The 20,650-nt window shown below is 47.1% G+C and overlaps 4 protein-coding genes across 4 annotated transcripts; 2 read left to right on the forward strand and 2 right to left on the reverse strand.

Annotated features, from left to right (window-relative positions):
- Window positions 1-3,023: 3,023 nt before the first annotated feature.
- On the forward strand, window positions 3,024-3,182 carry N7473_013230 (uncharacterized protein; the record flags this gene model as incomplete). Its single annotated transcript, XM_057159169.1, has 1 exon — window positions 3,024-3,182. The coding sequence occupies one exon, from the start codon at window positions 3,024-3,026 to the stop codon at window positions 3,180-3,182; it is 159 nt and encodes a 52-aa protein (XP_057002219.1).
- Window positions 3,183-11,091: 7,909 nt separating this feature from the next.
- N7473_013231 (uncharacterized protein) lies at window positions 11,092-13,053 on the reverse strand (the record flags this gene model as incomplete). Its single annotated transcript, XM_057159170.1, has 1 exon — window positions 11,092-13,053. One exon carries the CDS (start codon window positions 13,051-13,053, stop codon window positions 11,092-11,094), a length of 1,962 nt encoding a protein of 653 aa, XP_057002220.1.
- Window positions 13,054-13,109: 56 nt separating this feature from the next.
- On the reverse strand, window positions 13,110-16,008 carry N7473_013232 (uncharacterized protein; the record flags this gene model as incomplete). Its single annotated transcript, XM_057159171.1, has 3 exons — window positions 13,110-15,224; window positions 15,280-15,572; window positions 15,636-16,008. 3 exons carry the CDS (start codon window positions 16,006-16,008, stop codon window positions 13,110-13,112), a joined length of 2,781 nt encoding a protein of 926 aa, XP_057002221.1.
- A 1,924-nt stretch (window positions 16,009-17,932) lies between these two features.
- On the forward strand, window positions 17,933-19,018 carry N7473_013233 (uncharacterized protein; the record flags this gene model as incomplete). The annotated part of the gene is made up of 1 exon (XM_057159172.1): window positions 17,933-19,018. One exon carries the CDS (start codon window positions 17,933-17,935, stop codon window positions 19,016-19,018), a length of 1,086 nt encoding a protein of 361 aa, XP_057002222.1.
- Window positions 19,019-20,650: the final 1,632 nt, after the last annotated feature.

Below are 20,650 nucleotides of genomic sequence, written 5' to 3' on the forward strand. Positions count from 1 at the left end.
TGCGCAATTTTTTGATTCTTTCTACTGATTTCTATCTTGTTATGCGACATATCATCCGCTGATCTATTGTTTGGCTTGACGTGATCCATTGTTACATTGTTACATATTTAGGTCTCTCACAGTAGCCCAAGGGTTTGATAACGTAGGATTATCGATTCTTGGAGATTTCCAGCGCCCAAATTGGCCCTAGCCGTTCGTTCTCAATCCTTCCTCAATCCTTCCTCACAACGCCTGGGTGTAATGGGGAGCTATTCAAGGAAAGGGACTATGGTTATTTTTGAACATGTATGAATACATAACTATATCATTTCATACTTTCATTCTTGTCCCTGTAGAAACCTCGAGCCATATAGGGTATAGCGTATCATGTGGAAAGGGTGTAAATTGTATCTCAAAGTTCTCAGGTATGGAAGGCAGTAGCGGTCGGGACGGTGCCTGGCGTGGGCATTAGCTGCAGAATCTTCGTAGAAATCTACGTGTTGGATTCTCGCAAAGAAGTAATCAGTCTGGGAGTTCAGGTGAGGCTGTAGTACCATTTCGGGACTCAATGTATTGGCACAGTTATCAAGAATGAATGTTTCGTAGAAGGGTGTGATAAAAATGGAGAATCCATATTAGCTATATCAAAAGCCCAGCACTCTGGTTTGGTCCACTATGGGCAGAATATAAGGACTTGGCGACAGTCGAGATTACGGATTCCGTGAATGCTCAACGGTTGTGGCCCATCAGATTGATCATGCAACCCAGAATTTATCCGACAGCCTATCCGGCTGACTCTCAAATTAATTTCCCTTCTATGAATAATGATGAGCTTTTAGCGGTTCTAAAATGGCCGGCCATCTGTTTTGCTGTGTGAGCTAGCACAATTGAGTATTAGAAGTCTGGAGTAGTGCAATTGCTGACCGCTTGGTAGTTTTCTACTCATTACTGCATTCACACCATTCAAGGATGAAACCCAAGCAGGCCTAAGAATATGGACTTTGGCTACTTTAATCTCTGTTGGATTTGGTGTGTTCGCTGTGCACCTCACCCACCTGCTATGGTCCAGACGAAAAGTGAAATGCAGCTAAGATCAGCTTAGAGTTCGGTGTCGAAGATTGTGTCATTTTTAGATTCCAAGGCTGTCAAGGATGATGGCGTTGACATAGAGCATGGAATGTATGTAGAGACCTCGTCAGTGGCGAAGCCGAGATTGTTGGCTTGGAATAAGATCACAAGTTCGACTTAGAAGAGGGCGTCTTTCTGTATTTTTCTTGTCCTTCTATCATACTCAATATTGTAGTTAAATGTGGACCTGCCTTTTCGCTGTTGACTGATGAGGTAACACAATTTGCGTCCGTAAAAGCGTAACAAGAAATTGCGAATCTCAAGACTTCTTCTGGTTTATTTTTATTTTTATTTTTTTTGCCATCTCCGCGGTTCCACTCCTCACCATTCAGCCCGAGGAAAGATAAAGGAATTTGCTAATCATTGTCCAAGACTAATATTGCCTCCAAAAGGGAACTACGACATTGTTTGACTACTAGATTACGTGATGATGTTCCAACTTGACCCGTTGTGGGCAGCCTATTACCACGTCACAAGTTTAACTGATTCCACTGCTCCGATCAAGGCAATACTTTTAAGGGATCGATTAAGAAGATACAAGGCCATTGAAGTAGTGATATATCTCACAATGAGGAAAGCAGCTCCGTCCCGTGGGTGTAGACCGTAATTCCAAGCGCCACGGCACGTACGTTATAAGAGGCAAACGGAATCTTGGTGTTGACATCACTGAGGCAGTGTGTTAGCACTTGGAAACACGTGCCCTGGATTTGATAGAAGGCTGTTCCTGGTAATGGCATCGCACGCATGTGATGCACATTTGATTCCTAGATGAATGAAATCCTCAGCGATCGAGAAACTTTGGAGAATGGAGATGTGTCGACTCGTTAGGACTGGGCGTTTTATCTGAGTCCCTTCAGCCGGCCAAATAAGCCCACCATGATTCTGTGTAAATACCCGTTCTGAAAGCCAGAATAATCCAAATCTTGTCTAAACTGCAGATACTTGATCATTTGATCTATCCATACGCTTTTAGTGACGTGTTTTCCGGTGTCTTTCATCGTCTGGGTGGGCCCCGCCACCGAATCCGACGCCCAGTTAGAGACCCTTGCCAGCCGTGCCTTTTTGAAATCCGTTTCCTCTGATGAGCCACTAATGTTCTTTAGGATTCTTATCTCCGGAACGAATTTCCAGGACAAGAGTCCAAACCCAGTGAGTGAGTGCTATCAGCCTATAACAACAGTGTAACCTCCAAAACTCTAATACAGTCATCAAATCTGGAATCAGGAATTTGCTGCTTAGATTTTCCGGCCGTGAGACTGCGTCGAAGTAGCCATCATCCAGCTTACAAAGAACCGATAATACTGGCGGTGGTACCATTGTGTCATCATAGATCATGATGAGCTTCCCCGAGCAGAGTGTAGCACTGAAATTGAAAATAAGAAATTGCAATATTTGGATGGTTGGCACCATATTTAGATATTTAGATATTGGAGGGTTCAAGACCATCGTCTTAAGCTGAAACGCTTCGATCAGCATGCACAGTAACTATTTTCTATCGGCTGGCCTTGATCAGTAGACCTATCAATGCCAGATACCCATTTGAATGATACTGATGCGCTGTCGTATAGATCAAATTATGTACAAGAGACCTCCCGTCAGGCCACATCCTCCGGCTCTTACAGCCACCAAAGGAACGATCCACTTCATCTACGGCATCGATGGGAAAACGAACTCGTAGGGTCGGCATCATTCTTGTTTCAACCAGAGCTACAAACTCCCGGGCTGCCCCGGCTCCAAAGGGAACAACCTTCGATGAAATGGATGCATGGTCCATCGTCTGACATTGTCCCTCTCCATGATCTGGGCCCGCAACTCTACCAGTGCGATGAAGATTGTTTAGAAGACTATGAGCCCGAGAGCGATCCGGGGTTGACGTTGCTTCTTGAAAACAAGCATCAGGCCCAAGGTAGGAAAAAATGTACTTCGACCTGGTACCAAAATATAACATCGAGAAGTTATCGTCACCGCCTCAAAGCGTCGATCCAGAGCAACGTGAGCGGATTCGGCAGCTTCTTGCACAAACTACCCACGGTGCCGATGCACAAGACAATGTGGAATTTCAAAGGGAGGTATAACCAAATCTGATCTACTTCCCCTACGTCAAGATTCATTAGTGAAGAACAGTTTTGGTTGATGCTCGCAAGGTTTTTTGGCCTTGCAGCACTTCCAGAGCAACGCCGAGCTTCCTTTCCATCACGGGGCGAAATCCGATACATTACGAATTATGTGAAATCGCAGCCGACGCCAGATGATATCTGCGACAATAGCGATGACATTGAAGACTTGGTGAAGATCTGTATCCAGCTTACGCGTTTTATTTTTGATAATCCCGAGAGTAGAAGAATCTTTCTAAGGCCTGAACGAGGCCCTAGGCAATCGCAACTGCTTTCCTGGGATTTATTTCAAGGCTTCGGTGCCATTGAGCAATTCTGCGCCAAGTCTAAGTGTCGGCAAACTGATGATCCCCTCTCCCAGTAGTGGTCGGCCTGTCTCCCGACAGATCTCGCTTCCCAAGAGGAGTGGTGTGAAGATCAAGATGGTTACCACTTCCCCGCTCAACACTGCCCGGTCGCTTTCCGAGTCTGGAGTTCCTTACGAGTATTGATGATAAGAGCTCAGAAAGAGACAAAAGTTGTCAATAGGCCCACGAGACTTCGGCTGCGCCATATATACACAGTGCTCTCAACGACTAGTGTGAACTCTCTTGGGCAGTGTGGTATAGACTTCAGTCATTTTGTTTCATCTCACCGGGAGGGTAGGGCCAGAAAAGGTCTACGTCGAACCCCTGATGTGGTGAGGTCTAACTGATGCATTCATACACTAATGGTTCCAACGACGGCCGAATACCCTTTGACTTCAAACAATGTTCGGAACCAATGCTGATAGCCTAACTTAGACATCGTCACATATAACCGTACTGTAACAAGTACCGCACAGTAAGGCGAATTAATTTTCAAGATTAAGATTGTTCTATGTTTTTTTCTCTAAAATGGTCCTCCTGCATAAGCCCTAAGTTTTCCGATCTAATAATAATCTTCCAGAACTGATCGTTTCTAAATTTAGCCACGGACCTTTGATCTACAGCGGACTTAAATTGACAAAAGAACAACGCCAGTCACAAGTCTGGTTCCCGTATATAATTCGTGCGCGGGACCTTGCGGACAATGATCAACAACGAAAAACCGATTCCAGGGCGCAGTACAAGGCCGGTGAAATTTCTATGGGCTGCTCAATCAACAATGTTCCATGTATCGTGGTCACAAGTCCAGGACCACAAACCTCGATCCTGGAAGTCTGTTTGCCCACCCCCCAAATATCGGTTATATGCATGATCTGCAGCTCAGGTAGTCACGAGAGTATCAAAAGAAGATCTTCGTTTAGTCACCAGAGCCGAAGCTTGACTTTTGGTGTAATGGGCCGATTGCGCCGACTTCGGCGGTGGATCAAGGTGGGGAGATTGAGGAACTAATATATGGCCTCTGAACTGACCCTAAAAGATTCGTCAGGCCATTCTTCATAACATAGCGAGCGGATGAGCAGAAAGTGATACGTTGATTCATCCGCAACCTAATTTAGATTAGGAGATCTTGAACAGGTACGTAGAGGCTCAACGGGAGTGTTTGAGAGTCTGCGTCGTCTATTGATAGTTCCATACAGTACTTGAGCGGCTTGTTCCCTTTTAGCCATAAGAATAGGTTTAAAAACTCATGATTCAAATAGTAAGACCAAGACCCTCCCGTCAGAAGGAAGTGGCAGAATGGAGGAGCCAATTAAGCAAAAGATTGAATTTCAAGGCGTCGCTCAGCCGAACTTGGAATGTGTTTGTCGGTGCGGGTTCAGACTTGGAGAAGAACCGCATATTGCCATATTTTTGTAGAATCATGGTAAAGCCAAAAAAAGACATGTTGAAAGCTAGATGGAAATAACCATAGATGCTGTTGTTTGAGTCTATCCTCCTGCAAATTGATATAGCGCGATTCCACCAAAGAAGGCTGCTCACGCAAATTCAGGGCCTAGGAATGGTTTCTCCAAGGCACATAACCAACTCGCCAACTACGTTGATTAGTTGTTTAGTAAACGTAATCCACAGTCGAGCGGGTGACCAAAACCCACGGTAAGTGCGATGTATCACCCTTCCTATCCCAACAGCTATGTATATTTACGATATAACTATGATAAGAATAGCATTTGGAATCTACTAGCAAGTTGTAGGATCATGGCGGGGAGTGTAGATAGAGATACCTTGATTTACATGTCTCACTTTGCGGCCTAATTTATAGTAAAGCATCGAAATAATCATTCTTCCCATCGTAGCTCGTGGTCGATGACCACATCCAAGAGCTTGGCGGCTGTCGAAGGTCTGATGGTTATATCAATCATGGCGATCTGGCCTTAGCATTGTTCGCGGCTCTTTCTGGTGATATAGATGGGTTCGGTTCTCTCCGCTACGAAGCTGGACCCCGTTTTCCGAGCCCATGCTTCGACCTGTGGAATATCCTCGGACTGAATTTTCCCGAGGTATCTACCCACCCGTCAACGGAATTAATCGTCGAAGAAGGTTAATGCTCCACGGTGGGGGTCGACGGCCTGGTCGACTAGGTCGCAGTTGAAAAATGCAAAGTGGATAGGCGATATGGGGGAGCCTTGCGAGAGTCCTGCATTTTAGAGTGGTGCACATCGGCACCGAACACCCAAATCTGCGCAAATACATTCATGACCTGCGCCGCACGTCTTCGTGAGCTTCTCTGGCCGCCAAAGGCACCCTTGGCAAAGAAATTTGCCGCATTGCGGAGTTGGCCATATCTTAATGGTCTCGCCCAACAGCCCAATTCTATATTTGCTAGTAGCATCGATCAGTAGGAGAATTAAAAAGCGAGAAGACGGCTTTAACGCAATTTTGAAGTTCTACATCCTATCCTCTGGTCCACATTGGAGCTATTCTCCGCGCGGCTCTGAGCATGTAATGGGGCATTCCGGACCTCTACGGTCACCTCGTTCCAGTTGAATCAGTGGATACTGCGCTCGTTCGAGTTCGCACCGCAGATTGGCGATAGACATCTAGAAATTGCCGACTTTAGGTGCCTCATTCTGGAAGATCTGAACTAGTCGAATTTTTAGATGGATTAACTCTGGTTTGAACAAATCCAGCGGACATATATTCCCTCGCCTCTATTCTATCATCCTGTGACACGTTCTTAACCGGTACTGAATTCAGATTGAAAAGCCTATTGAGAGATCACAGCCGAATATCGGAGCTCCACAATCTCGCAGACTAAGGCTCTAACTCACGATTTCTGTGAGGAAATAAGGTTTATAATGGACATGACCACTTTGGACGACCTGCATAGGGGTCCGACTGTACGTCTTGCCTACGCTTTTCAAGTATAATTACTAGTACTGAACATGGTTTATTCTGTATGCCAAAACAGAAATACTCGAGCATCGATAAGCTACAAGCATGGAAAAACTCTTCCTAACTTTAACATCCCAACTAACTGTCCGGCTCCGACTATACCCAGTTGCCTTACGCGGCGGGCTAGGAATACGACCCCGTCTCTTAAGAAGCTCAAAAATTACCTATCCGTGATGCGATAGCCCTTTCCCCGACTCAATATGCCGCCAGACCTCGTAATATCGTGTAGCTAGCTCAAGAATATCATTATCGTTTAGACTCGCAGACCCTCTCTACGCTGAGTTACAAGATCCGACTTCGTTACGCCCACTGACAACGGAGTGTTTTAGGTTGACATCCACCCGCCGGATGTCCACCATCAGGCTTCACCAAACTGTATAGCCCTTCCCAGTGACCTATAACTGTCGACACATACTTTTACGGTTACAAATAAAAGCTTTTCCATCGTCTCGTAGCCACGAAAAGCGGCCCATAATAATGGTATGTTATAACCACAGTCATTGGAGTTGACATCCGCATCTGTGGTCGCTAGCAATAGCTTCACCACTACTTCCAGACCCCTCTGAGTAGCGCGAGACAACGGTCGACGACATTTCGAGTCCAGTACGTATCCGATCTCCCAGTCGATAGTAACAGGCTCACCACTCCCTCATGGCCCCTGCTGGCAGCGCGAGACAACAGAATACGACCTTTTGCGTTCTTTGTGTGGACATCCACCCTCCCGGTCGCTAGTAGCAGCCTCACTACCCCTTCGTGGCCATTGCGCGCAGCTCCTGATAACGTTGTGATGTTGAAGTTATCTTCTGCATCGATATCCACTCTCCCTGTTGTTAATAACAGGCTCACTACCCTCTCGTGGCCATTTCCGGCAGCGAGAGAAAACGGTGTGGTATTGAGGTCGTCCCTTCCGTCGACATCCACCTTCCCTGTTGTTAATAACAGCTATACAACCCCCGCGTGGCCATTACCGGCAGCATGAGACAGCGGACTGCGACCTTCTAAGTCTTCTAAGTCCTTGGAATCGACATCGACTCTCCCAGTTGCTAGCAAAAGCCTCACCACCCCCTCGTGCCCATTCCCGGCCGCGCGCGATAACGGCGTTCTGGCAACGCCATCGATCACCTCAATATTTGCTCTTTCAGAAATACATATTCGAGCTGTCTCCTCCCGACCCTGACGGGCTGCCCATAATAGAGCCGAGCTTCCGGAACCCACCGAATTACGTCGATACAGGTACGGATTTAGTAGAGATTAAGCGCAGCGGTTGGCTTGAGCCAATGAGTTAATGTCTCCCTCGGCCTCCAGAAAATCTGCAACGACAAGTAGTAATTCGGAAGGCAAACCGAGCAGTGACATTTTGTCTGTCTTGAGGCTCTGAAAACGCTTTTCGTGCCGTCAGAACTATGAAACCCTAGCGGTTAGCAGATGTTGTCAGCTAATTTGCGTTAGCAGTTCTGTAGCTTTTGTAACATTACGTTGGTTGTAGGAGCAATGCAATTCACATCCTTTTATCATATTTGGTATTACACATCATGTGATTACGGTCTGAAGGACCACTTTCTTGATTTCGAAATGGGTCGTGTCGACGAACGCCGCTGTAGCACGACCAAATTTCTAAAGAGCCAACATTAGAATTACGAAGCAATCCAAAAATTACCTTGAACATGTGATACGAGTTGGAAAATGTTTTGGTCACTGATTGGAGTTCTGGAATGGCGCCAAAGTCACAACTCTGGGTTCCTCGCCTTATTATAAATCTTCAGAGAAATGCCAACGTCAATCGTGATAAACTAGTTCAAGATCAGGTCTGGAGTCTGGAATTCAGCCGATTCAAGCGTTTTACTTTAAGACAGTCTTGAATTGAGTACATTTCGCCTCTCTTCTCGATGTTTTGATAGATATCAAAGAAAGTTCGGACGCGTTGTGATTGTCTACATCCCGTGAGAAGGCTAAAGATTGAGAAGAAAACTTGAATTCACTTGAAATGAGGGAATTGATAAAATAAAAATTTCAAGTCCCCTCAAATCCATCTACTCTCATCTGACTTATCGTCCAGCACCGTCCACAAGTCAATCATTAGGTTACGGACACTGGCATTTCAAAGAATCTCATGTAGGGTTATGGCAGGCCCTGAATTCTGCTCCATATAGATGCTCATTAATTCATCAGGCAGTGGAGATCGCCGAGCCAGGTATGTGAATATTAGATTTTTCATGCAATCCAGTAAAGTGTAAGACTCACCCGGGTGTTGCAGAGGGCCTGTGTGACTGGGCTGTGCTTGAAAGGTGTCAAAAGTGAAACTGAACAGACCCAAAAATAGATGAGGAGTTATCTAGCACGCAGTTCAATTTTATACCTTGCAGCCTGGAAGAGCATAGTTAGCTGTAGGCTCAGTATGCTACAGGGGCAATTACTGCGCATCCAAAACTGAGGAAGCAGATTATGCTTCATATACTTAGCGAGAAGAGGCAGTTCGCTAAAAGTGCTATTTTTGAACGTATCATATTCTGAAGTAGACCTTTACGCAGTGCCTGGAATCACTAGCTGATACAGGCAAAAATACGCAACTGTTATTTATAGAGTTGATCTCAGTTCAAAGAAAACCACGGGGTCATAAGTGCGATAAACCTTTAACCTATCTTGACACAGTACATCTCAAAAAGGGAGTGAGCCAGCTCGTGCGATTCATAATGCGATGCAAAGGTATTCTTGGCCTTTGAGCCTCCACATACCGCCTTGCCGGTTTCAGTTTAAATCGCCGTGTGTGGCGTATAAGTATGCTGCAGAGCTCGGAACATTCTCGCTCGGTCTGGTAATGTTAGCTTAGGCATTGAGCCTCTCTTCCGTTTGCACCAATTGGGTTTTCTCAACGTGGCAAGGTAGTGCCAGACTGCTGTCAGATTTAAATGTATTTATGGTATGCAAGAAATTCCGATTAGGTTGACGGATAGATGGTTGTGAGCACCAGGTTTGACCGAACTGCGAGGGATGCTTTGAATACTATGGTGTTTGGGGGTGTTCGGGACGGCTGGGAATTACGTTAGTTAACGTACAATCCACGGCCGAGCGGGTCACACGGTTGGGCGGGTCACCCCAAAACCTATAGTAATTTACCACTTTATATCTCAACAATCATATTTATTTGTGATAGGAAATCAAAACTATATGATATAGATAGAATTTAGAATCTACTAGCATAGTGCCGGAGGATTACCAGAAGTATCAAAAGAGACATATACTTACGTTCCTCTCGTCAAAATTACGGCGTACTTTTATGGTAAGGCATCAAAGTGATCATCTAAATTACCTAAATCACCTAAATTTAAGTTGTATTATTGTAAAATGTAAGGAAAGCCTATATTCGAACATCTAAGCAAAAATAACCTACGGTTGTTGATATATCATGGCCTGAATAATCGCGTTTAGTATGGGGTTTTAGGGTGACCCGGCCAACCGTGTGACCTGCTCGGCCGTAATTACGTTACGCGGGAAATCAATTATGTAACACCGACGAAGTAGTTACTGTGCTGCGTAGGTTCACCTGCATTGATCTAATTTCTCCGTAACACTAACATTACGCTTTGAAATTACAGAGTTGCTTTCTTTCCATCGGCCTACTTCCCAGAATAACGTTCGAGTCCGCAGTGATGGTGCACGGCAGAGTCAAATGGTTCAGTACTGAAAAAAATATGGATTTATAACCCCGGAGAAACCTATCACCCCAGAGAAACCTATCATGGGAGTTAAAACAAAGGGGTATCGATTTCCAAGAGAGCAACGATGGACAGATCAATGAAGGACAGGGCTTTTTTTCCACGTTTCTGGCATGAAGGTATGTACTGCATAATCGAGCAAGGATACAATTGTTTGCTAATGTACTGAAACACAATTGCTATTGCTTTAGAGTGGCCCATTATACAGTAATCAGAGAGTTAAGTTCGACATGGAACAGGACCCAAGCGGGAAGCTTCCAGCCATTAGTGTCAGTGCGATAAACGATGAAGAGACCTGATGGAAGTGAAGGAACCTGATCTCGAGGGACAAGAGTGTATTTTTCAATGGGGAAGGGTTCAAGATACCTTGGAGCCAGATTGGGGTCTTCTGATTGGAAGGGTCATAATTATTTGTGTTCTTGATTGAAATATATTATGATAAACAATCCCCTAGTTAACCCGCTGTTGCCTTTCCCGTAATGTACGAAACCTTTCTCTGTGACAATGATGAGATGGTGGCTCGCATCATACTGTAAGGAACTGTTTGATTCATGCCCTCTTATAGTCACTAGAGCCCTGTCTTCTCTATTGACAATGTCAAGAAAAACAAATATTGATCACTATCAAAGAAGGTATAGTTTCATACCGACCTTAGATCAGGACAGAAGTGTGATGAGGCTTGATAGTGTTCGCACCCTAAGCCGAGAAAAAACTCAATAGTCGCTGTGAATGTGAATGTTTGGAATGGAATGAAAAGCTGGCCTTCCATTCCTCACGGGCGAGCCATTGCCGTCTTTCCCGGAAACAAACCAGCATTTGCAAATCTTGGGTGCCCCAGCTTCAGCGTTATAATATAGTCTAACTTTTGCGCCGGGGAGCCCTGAATCGAGATAAAGTTCTTCGCGAGGCGGAAGTTATTATTCCTTTTTTCTTCAAAGATACTGCAAGATTGATTTTTTTCACCAGAGTCACCGTATTGGACTCGTTGTGGTCAGTCATTTGGTAAACCAGAATGTCTTCCGTCTTGAAAAACCGTTTCATGCCCGTTGCTCCGGGCTGGCTAGGATCTAACACAACTATCCGTAGATTTCGATCAAAGAAATTGCCGGTGCCGCCACTATCTCTAATGTGTCGCTCAAAAAAGTCTTTGATTGTTTTTTTTGCTCGACAACGAACGAACTTTACTTCAGGGCCCAGCAGCACTACAATAAAGGCGAGGCTGTCGGTCAGATGATGCTCATGACTATGGACTTTTTGTGGCTTCTTTCGGCGAGACTTTCCCGTTATTTTTGCATCAACCATGAGAGTATCGCCCTGAGTATCGCCCTGAGTATCACCCTGAGTATCAGGAGCCTGCAATCCCGGATCTAGAGATAGAGGGGTGGAATAAGCCGCTTCTTCGTTGGAGTTGATGAGTAGAGGAACGCAGTTTGATCGATTCTGGGCAGCTTCCTCGGCCTGAGACTGTCCGGGTTGAGACCGGTTCAAAGTGGCAATTGTCGCCGCGTGATTTAAGGCCACAGGTCGGCGAGCGTAAATTGATGCGATGTCTTGCGGATTACTGAGTCCGAGGCAGAGCCGTATGTTAGAAGTTTCCATTGAATGGAGATGCTCTTCAATCAATTCGCTGCTTTCTTTCATTGGAGTGTCGCTGTCGCTGGGAGTACCGCTGCCGTCTTCACTTCGTCGTCTCCTAGATGACGCATTATTACTCAAATGATTGATGGTGATATCTTCCACGAGAGGTCTCCGGGCGGCGTCAATTACTGCAATGCCTTGCGGATCACTCAGCCCATAGCAAAGACGTTTGTTTGGAGTATCCACCAGAGCCGGATTCTCTGCAACCAACTTGTTTCTCTCTTCCGCTGGGCTATCGCCATCACTAGAGGCGCTACTGCCTTGTTCTCTCGGTCGCTTGCCCGATGGCTCGCTAATGCCAGTCGCTCCACATGTAATATTTGACGATATAGGTACGGCACTAGGATAGGATTGTTGCTGATGGGCGGGGATTTTTCCACCGGTCTTCGCCTGATGGCTGTCGGAAGCCTGGTGGGGCCCGGCGGCGTCAATTACTGTGATGCCTTGCGGATCACTCAGCCCATAGCAAAGACGCTTGTTTGGAGTATCCACCAGAGCCGGATTCTCTGCATCCAATTTGTTTCTCTCTTCCGCTGGGCTATCGCCATCACTAGAGGCGCTACTGCCTTGTTCTCTCGGTCGCTTGCCCGATGGCTCGTTAATGCCAGTCGCTCCACATGTAATATTTGACGACGATATTGGTACGGCACTAGGATAGGTTTGTTGCTGATGGGCGGGGATTTTTCCACCGGCCTTCGCCTGATGGCTGTCGAAAGCCTGGTGGGGCCCGGGTGCATTACCATCGACTGCCGCTGCCGTTTGCGTGTGTAGCTCTCGGGCAGAAGCTAATAGCTCCTCCGTAGCAGCGAGTAAGCGCGGCCCATGAACGATTTTATCAGATCGTACAAATGGTCGACCAGAAGCTGAGGAGAAGTCGAGAACGAAGGCTCTCTTCTTTCGTAGTCTTGTCCTTGCACGTTCTAGCAATACCCTACTCAGTCGTCGCTGTCCGACGACGATTTCCATACAACGTCGTTTAGGCATGTAGCTAGAGCCACCTGAACTAGAGCGTTTGCGGGATATGTTTTTTCTCTTAGTGGAGCGCTTCCGGGAGCGTACTGCAGCGCCTGGGGTCGATGAAAAGGTATGCGACGCATTATTTGATGAAGGAGTGGTTGAGAAGCTGGCTGATCGGTCCTTGAACGAGGCTTGATCTTCTGGCGGCTCATCTACATCCATCATATCAGGTGCCTGCCAGTTAGGCGCACTGGTAGCTGCAGGGAGACCCGCGGTCCGGCCTAGCCCGGGGGTGGTGGTCTCTGCTGCACCCCCGCATCAACGGTCACTTCGATCTCCTTTTCGCGTAATGGCTCCCCGTGGCTAGGGCTTGACTGGGTGTTCAAAGACGATTCGTTGCCTTGATCTTGACTACCAAGAGCCACAGGGGGATCATCGGGCGGTGCAATCCCCACGTCGATGATTGGTATCTTATCCTGAGTCTCAGAGAAGACGGGTCTCTCATTCTCTACCATCACTTGCGGAGCGTTTGTTGCCTCTGACCCCTGCCTTTCAAGACCCGCCGTGGGAATCCCCATGTCCATCTCGGGATCGTGTTCAGACTGCCCCTCTTCCGTCGACATACTCTCGGCCTCAAATAATGCGTTGCCAGACTCATATTGTTCGGTATCGACCTGTAAACTCTGTAGGCTATCACCATTCACGATTCCCCCGTACCATGCCCTATCTTCTTCATGCGGAATGGTATCATGAGAATTTAGGCCAACCGAGGCATTGGGAACTGTGGCCTGGCTCTCTCCGTCCTGGATCTGGGCCGTTCGGGGTCTGTCGTGTTGCAGTTCCGATCGGTGTACCTCACCGGGATCCCCCCTTGTGGAGGTGTGAGCTGCGCGGCCAGTATCTCCCAACGCTTCGGTAGACGGCTCCTCGGCTCCCATAGTTAATTGAAGTAGATTCCCTGGCTGTCCGTCAATCTGGCCATCAAAGGTCGACGGCGAAGTGGTATTTAAATTCTCCAGTTGGAGACCATTATCGCTCTGTATCGATTCCGTGTCCCCGATGTCCCCGTCGAGGTCCGCCACATCTCGGATTGCCATTTGCATCTGTTGGTTAGGACTTCCTCGCGGAATCGGGATGCGTATTGGTTCAAGTGTACTTGGCGAGAGCCAGTTGCCTATCATCGAAGCTGCGGGCAGTACATCGAGAAGCCGGAGCCCACTCAAGCCAAGCGCCCTATTAACCAGAGGTGATTCCGTGGTGACGATTTCGGCCGAACCATGCTCTTCCTCTTCGCCAACGCCCGGGAGGAGGTGCAGGGTATCCGTTACCGTATCATCATACTGCTCTGTCTGCCCGATTGGTGGCGCAGGGGAATTAACACTCCGGTCGAGCGGCGGATCTTGTGACCGGCTAGGCTCACTAGCCGCTGCATGTAGGGCCAATTGAGTATCACTTTCTGCGTGGGGCATTACGGCATATGGAGAGGGTGAGAGTGGCTGCCCGAAGAGAGCACGGTATATGCTTGCCAACTCCATCAGAGTTGTGCATCTTTTCCGTTCTTGTGAAGCTTTGTCAGACTTGGTTCCGATGGTCTCCGCAATATCAAAAAATAGATACCTCTGAGCGTCTTCGATCTTCTTGAGCCATCGGCCTCCTTTCTGTCCTAGCCGTTCCTCAACAGAGACGGTTGCAAGGTCCACCCACCGCGAAGATGGTGGATTGAGAGCCTCATCCTCAGCTGAGTCGGCACACGCGCCCGCATTTACCGTAATGTAGTCAGAGTAGAACCCTAGGCGTGTCGCTACGCGGGCGAAAAGATCGGGATCCATCTGACCCACTCCGACCGCGTGCCTCATCGCAAAGAGCCAGAGTTGACGGCAACTGAGCTCTCGCCGGTCCTCGAAAGGAGCGCGGATGGTCCGCCATCCATTCATAGTCTGGATGTGATACTCATCGTCACTGTTCCGATCCAAAGTATACATTTCTCGTAGCATGGTCTCGAGTGGCCTCGAACATCCTTGCCGGCGGGCCCCATGCTGCCCATTTAGGCCGAGCATTTCTTTGAGGCAGCCGGATACCCTTTCTAGAACTCGCATGTGCACTGTGAAGAGTTTGAAGGAGGGAATCATGTGATGTGAGCTTAAGATACTGTCTTTCAACGCCTCTCGGTGCGTCTCACTGAGCTCTCCAAACATTTCAGGCACTGAAAAGGCTTCGTCAACTTCTGATTGATCTTTGCTTGATGTCGCTGGCATTAATCCTTGAAGCCGATCAATTGCTTCTGAGGGTATTTGGTTTAGCGGGAATTCCTCCAATCCCTCGATCTTTGACCTCGCATCGTTGCCCATAATCTGCCAGAATTCGTAGATGTACCTCACCAAATACCGTTCCATCGACTGGCCTGCTGTCAGAACTGCCATAGTTGGCACAGTACGGGCTTTGTTGACTCACAACCTCGCATAATGTGGCATGGTAAGCCTTGAACCGACTGAACAGAAAGCCGTGTGCCATGGTCGGCAAAGCCTCCCTGACTTTATTGTACGCATCAGACAGCCTTTTACAATTTTTCAGAGCCCTCAGGCCCTCTAGCTCGCTTTTCTTGAGTGTAGACTTCAGCTGTAGGTTTCTCCGCCGCCCGTCGAAGTTTTCGGTCTGTTGGATTTCGGTGTAGAGCTTACTGCAGTTGGGACGAATCTGGTAGCAGGAACCGTAGAGAATCTCATGTCGCTTACGATCGTCCATTTCTGATCAGGGCAGCTTGTCATCCATCAAATCCCATGTGCCGTCAGCGGAAATAGGGGGCTCACCGTCAAGGACCAGATGGACCAAATCAAATTTTCTCGTCATGGACCCTGTCCTAGGATTCAAGATCGCCCTCACGCGAGATTGCCCATCAAGGCATAGCATCTCTCCAATACGAAACAAAAGCACCGGTGGCGACCGGCCATCACTTACATCTCGACTGCCTCTTCGCGCATTGTCAAGCGCTAGTCGGGAGACCATAACGATAGGGGCGAGTCCAACGTTGTTGTCAAGGTCATGGTTCAGTATTCTCCCCCACTGTTCTTCATCGCTGGAGCGAAAGTACCTCCTTTTCTCAGGATGGATCTCGATAAGATTGTAATCCACGTGAGCACATCCTTGATATTCGGACCAATGAGCGATTTGAAGATGACTCATTGTCTGTTCTCTGTAGGTTGGAGCATCCGGTGTCTGGGGGATTGAATTCGGTATTAGTAGTGCTGTTGCTGTCGTTTCTATTTTTGGTACGTTCTGGTGTATCATAGACCTGCGACCGGGTAAAAATAGGAGTCAACAAATACCCATCCAAGACGACAGTCGCAGAGCATTGTGCACGTCGAAGTACTACTTCATCATCTTGTCAGGATATGCAAGTTATTGTCAGAATTGTATTATATAGATATCTTATTTTAAGTGATAGGATTTCTGTACTCGGATGTTTTATATTAGCCTAGTCTGTCGCGGATCCCTCATCCTTCGCCACCTCGCCACTCTGAGGAGATACCGCCTTCTACTCAAATCCGGGCACCGGCTATTGCAATTTGATTGAGAAGCTCACCATACACCGTTTGCTGTCAAGAGCTCTCCTCAAAATGATCCTAGTTGGTGTCCGCAACACAGTGGTGCGCTAATCTCACGACACAGAAGGTACGCATCATGCAGCCGGGCTTTTCATTCATGGTTCAACGATGAGTCCAAACAAGCTGATACTGGTGAAACTGGGATGTTGATCTCTGTCTTAGCATAGTTGGAAACATCGGGGAAGAAAGTGCGGGTATTTCAGCCCGAGAAAGAATATTGATGAATCCAGGATAATTGAGAAAGAAAATAATGAAAGGGTAACAGAAAGCCGTCTCATGCCGCAGCACAATAGGCTAGAAAATCAACCGTGCCACGCTCTTCAAAACTGACTCCTCCTTCTTCCGTTAGATACTTTCTTTGGAGCATATGCGGGATCTCGTCAATTTTTGCATATTTGTATGTGGCGACTAGCTCTTGTTCCTCGAATATTGTGCAGAATCGGCGACATCGACATTCTTGATTAGGAGAAGATCATTCGCCCAACACCAGTAAGTTACAGATGGCCTGACATTAGCGATATGCGCAATCAGGCCAAGTGGCGAAACGCGTTACAAATGAGAGAGCAAATCCGCTTGCCCTTCTGTCACCAGTTCAGAATTACTTATAGAACGCGAGGGACGAGTTCAGTATGAAATTTGGCCACGCTCCCTCCCAAGGGCAGTTCCGTCAGTGGTCACGTGCCTCCTGAAGCCCTAAGTAGTCACACATGTAGTTAACACCGTACCTAAGTCTCGAATTTCTTGGGTTCTCGATCCGGCCCACAGGGCGTGATCCGAACCGAACGGGATGATTGATCTCCCGCTCGTTCTCCTGAAAGTCCCCAACCGTTCCTGTGAATTCGCGCTAGACGTGCAAGAGCATTAAACGATAACGGATTGTTAGCCAAGATTCTACAAAATGCAGATTTCCGCTAATAGCAGACCTAATAGACCGTAGACTCTCACGAATAGAGCGGGCGGCTCCTACTGCGCTCGGATCTTCTGTCGCGAGATCCCTGGCCAGTCTTCGATGCCACAGCCAACCGATGTACAGAGACGAGAATCTCAGATTACGGCGGGCGTATGCCGCGTCGATAGCACGCGGACTTGAAGATGCTACGGTTCGAATCCTGGATCGAATCCTGGTCTCTTCCGTTGGTCTCTGGTGCCCTCTCTTCGCTTTTGCACGGTTCCCAATATATATCTCTCTCACAGTACTTGAATTTATCCTTTCTCACTCAGTAGGGAGGTTACTTAGTGTGTCCAGTTGGTATATCTTTAGTATCTTATCCTCTGTATATATGGTTGTTGAGATATAAAGTTGCAAATTATCGCTTTTAGTATGGTGTTTTGGGGTGGCTCGGTCGGCCGTGAACTACGTTAGTTAACGTAGTTCCCTGCTGCGCGGAACTAAAAACATCATACTACATACCGTTCAAAAAGTTTCCCGACACACGCTAATTTTTAGCGCGTTTTTATACAACGCGTCCAACCCCCTATGTTATTTTTTATCCTACACAACCATGGAACGCTCATTTGGCACTGTTATTAGTGGCAATAGGAGACGAAAGGCAGAGCTATCGCCTGAGCAGCGCGCTGGCATCGTATCTAAGCATGAGAGCGGCCAATCGCCTACTAAACTAGCGCGCGAATTCGCCTGCGCGCGTAGTACAATTTACGACACACTCGAGCGCTTCAAACAGCATGACACTGTTGAATCCCTACCTCGCAGCGGGCGCCCTATCAAGATTAGCCCTCGCGCTAGACGCCAGATCTATCAGTTAGCCCGCCGGTATCCTAATTGGAGCTACCTAGCGCTTCGCTCGCGGCTACCTAATCCGCCGAGCAAATCGTCTCTTCGGTTAATTCTTATCAAATACGGGCTTCGCAAACGCCGGTCGAGGAAACGAATACCTTTAAAGCCCTCTGGAGCGCTTAAGCGCTACCGTTTTGCTTTGAAATATCGCCGGTTCCGCGCGTGGAATACGTGGATATTTTCGGATGAATGTTCCGTGGAAAGGCACTCCAAAACTATCGGTTCTAGCAGCGGCTGGGTGTGGCGGTTTACCTCGGAGGCCTATAGGCGTGATCTTGTGAATATTGTGCCTCACGTACGCGATATATCACAGATGGTTTGGGCGGCTATCTGGCTAGGTGGCCGCTCAGATCTAGTAGTTATGGAGCGTGATGAATTAGCACCGAGGAACGGCTATACTGCGAGATCTTATATCGATGCGCTTAACGAGGGTCTAGTTCCACACTATACCCCCGGCACTATCTTCCAGCAAGATAACGCAAAGATCCATACAGCCGATATCGCGAAATCGTGGTTTGAATCGCATGGGATCGAGGTGGTGGACTGGCCGGCACACTCGCCTGATATGAACCCTATTGAGCCGGTGTGGCGCTTATTAAAACTAAAGGTGTTTAGTATGTTTCCAGAGCTAATCGGAATGGGTAAATCTGAGGCAGATTGGCAGTACTTCATAGAGTGTTTAAAGGCTGCGTGGGCTGCGTTAGATCAGGCTACAATTGATAGTCTAATTCTTAGCATGCCTAGGCGTTTGGAGGCACTACGTGTTGCTAGAGGGTGGTACACTAGATATTAGATATTCAATATTATCTCTGGCAAATTAGCAATCTTTTCATATAGTTATGTAGTGGTAGGCTCTATGGTTAGTGAAGAAATATATATTTGAAGATGGTAGGTAGGGCATGCTAAAATTACATAATCGGGAGTGTCGGGAAACTTATTGATAGGGGGTGTAAATGCGATTTTTCATAACTCCATAATTCAACACCTAAGGATTACTAAATATTCTTAGAGTATCTTAGACTGTAATATATCATACTACAATTCTGATTAGGTTAAGAAATATTTTGGGACGCGAAAATTCATGTATATATATCTACTCTAGTTGATCAGAGCGTAATTTCGGTAATGTGAGTAAATGATTATCTCCTGAATATATTGGCTGTACTATATATACTCTTTCGAATGCTATGGAATTACACTCCACTTAAAATCAAGCTAAAATAACTCCTCGTTGTCTAAATATCATGATCTGAGAAATCGTATTTAGCATGATATTTTGGGGTGTTCCGCACGACCGGGTGTTCCGGTCGGTAGGAAACTACATTAACTAACTAATATATTCATTTGCTCTAAGGCTATGGCCCCACCAGCCTGTAGAGCTATGGCTTTATTGACATCCAAGACTCACTGACCGAACAGAATGTCAGAAACTGGCCAATTTTATCGACGCGGTAAACGTACACAGACTCGGTGCATCACCATACATATATTCAAACGTTATTGAGCTTCTGTCTTGGCATACGGTGGCCAATCCTTCTTGAAAGCCCCGGTGACAAATCGTCGTGGGAAGCGCTTATTCGTGCAAGCCGCGTAGACTTGATGCTCTGATCCGTCCAGAAGTTTCAACCCATGGAGACAGCACCAAAACAATTCCGACCTTTCGCTCCTTGTCATCTTTCCGACAACATAGTCGAAATCTTCCATTCGGGCGACGAATAGTCCGAGGGCTGTTAAACCTCTCCAGCGCGAGAATATTTCTTCAATTCTCGCAACATCCGTATCAGATCGATCGACTGCTTCAGCATGCAAGATTGGGCTTCCCTTGCCATCACAGCCGATGAGAACTGATTTTTGGCTCATGTCCACCGCCAAGATAGCATCACAGAAATCTGCGTCGTTGTGCTCGACATTACCAATGGCGTGCAAGGCGGCATCTGAAATTATCTCGGACTTCTGCTGCAACCATTGTCTAATTTCTGTTACCGCAGCTGAATTCTCCCTGGTGTCGTCGTCAACTGGGTTAAAGCGATTTCTGATATCTTTCATATAATCCTCTAGGCTTTTGTGGGTTTTGTACATTGCTAAAGAAGATTTTCGGTTCGTTGAGACAGTCGGATGAAGAGGGGAATTCTGAGCACGACAGAAAAGGTCCGCTCTTTTTTGGTCTCCGTAAGCGAGAATACGCTAATTTAGCATGCAACGTGATTCAACGATGAAGTTGGCGGTAGTTTCCTTAACCCGAAAATCGCAGCTTGCTGGGCCGAGCTGGTCGCCATGTCCGAGTCTGGTAGATTAAAGTATATGTTCCCGACTCCTTTCCGCGGGGCTCCAGTCTACGACCATAGCCGCAAAAAGTGGTAGGGGAAAGCACTACGTAAAAGATAATATTTCTAGCTCAAGGTGCTATCGGAAATTACTAGGCTCG

This window comes from Penicillium subrubescens, assembly GCF_028828155.1.
Source record: "Penicillium subrubescens strain IBT 31985 chromosome Unknown utg000013l_segment0_segment0, whole genome shotgun sequence".
NCBI classification, from domain to species: Eukaryota; Fungi; Ascomycota; class Eurotiomycetes; order Eurotiales; family Aspergillaceae; genus Penicillium; species Penicillium subrubescens.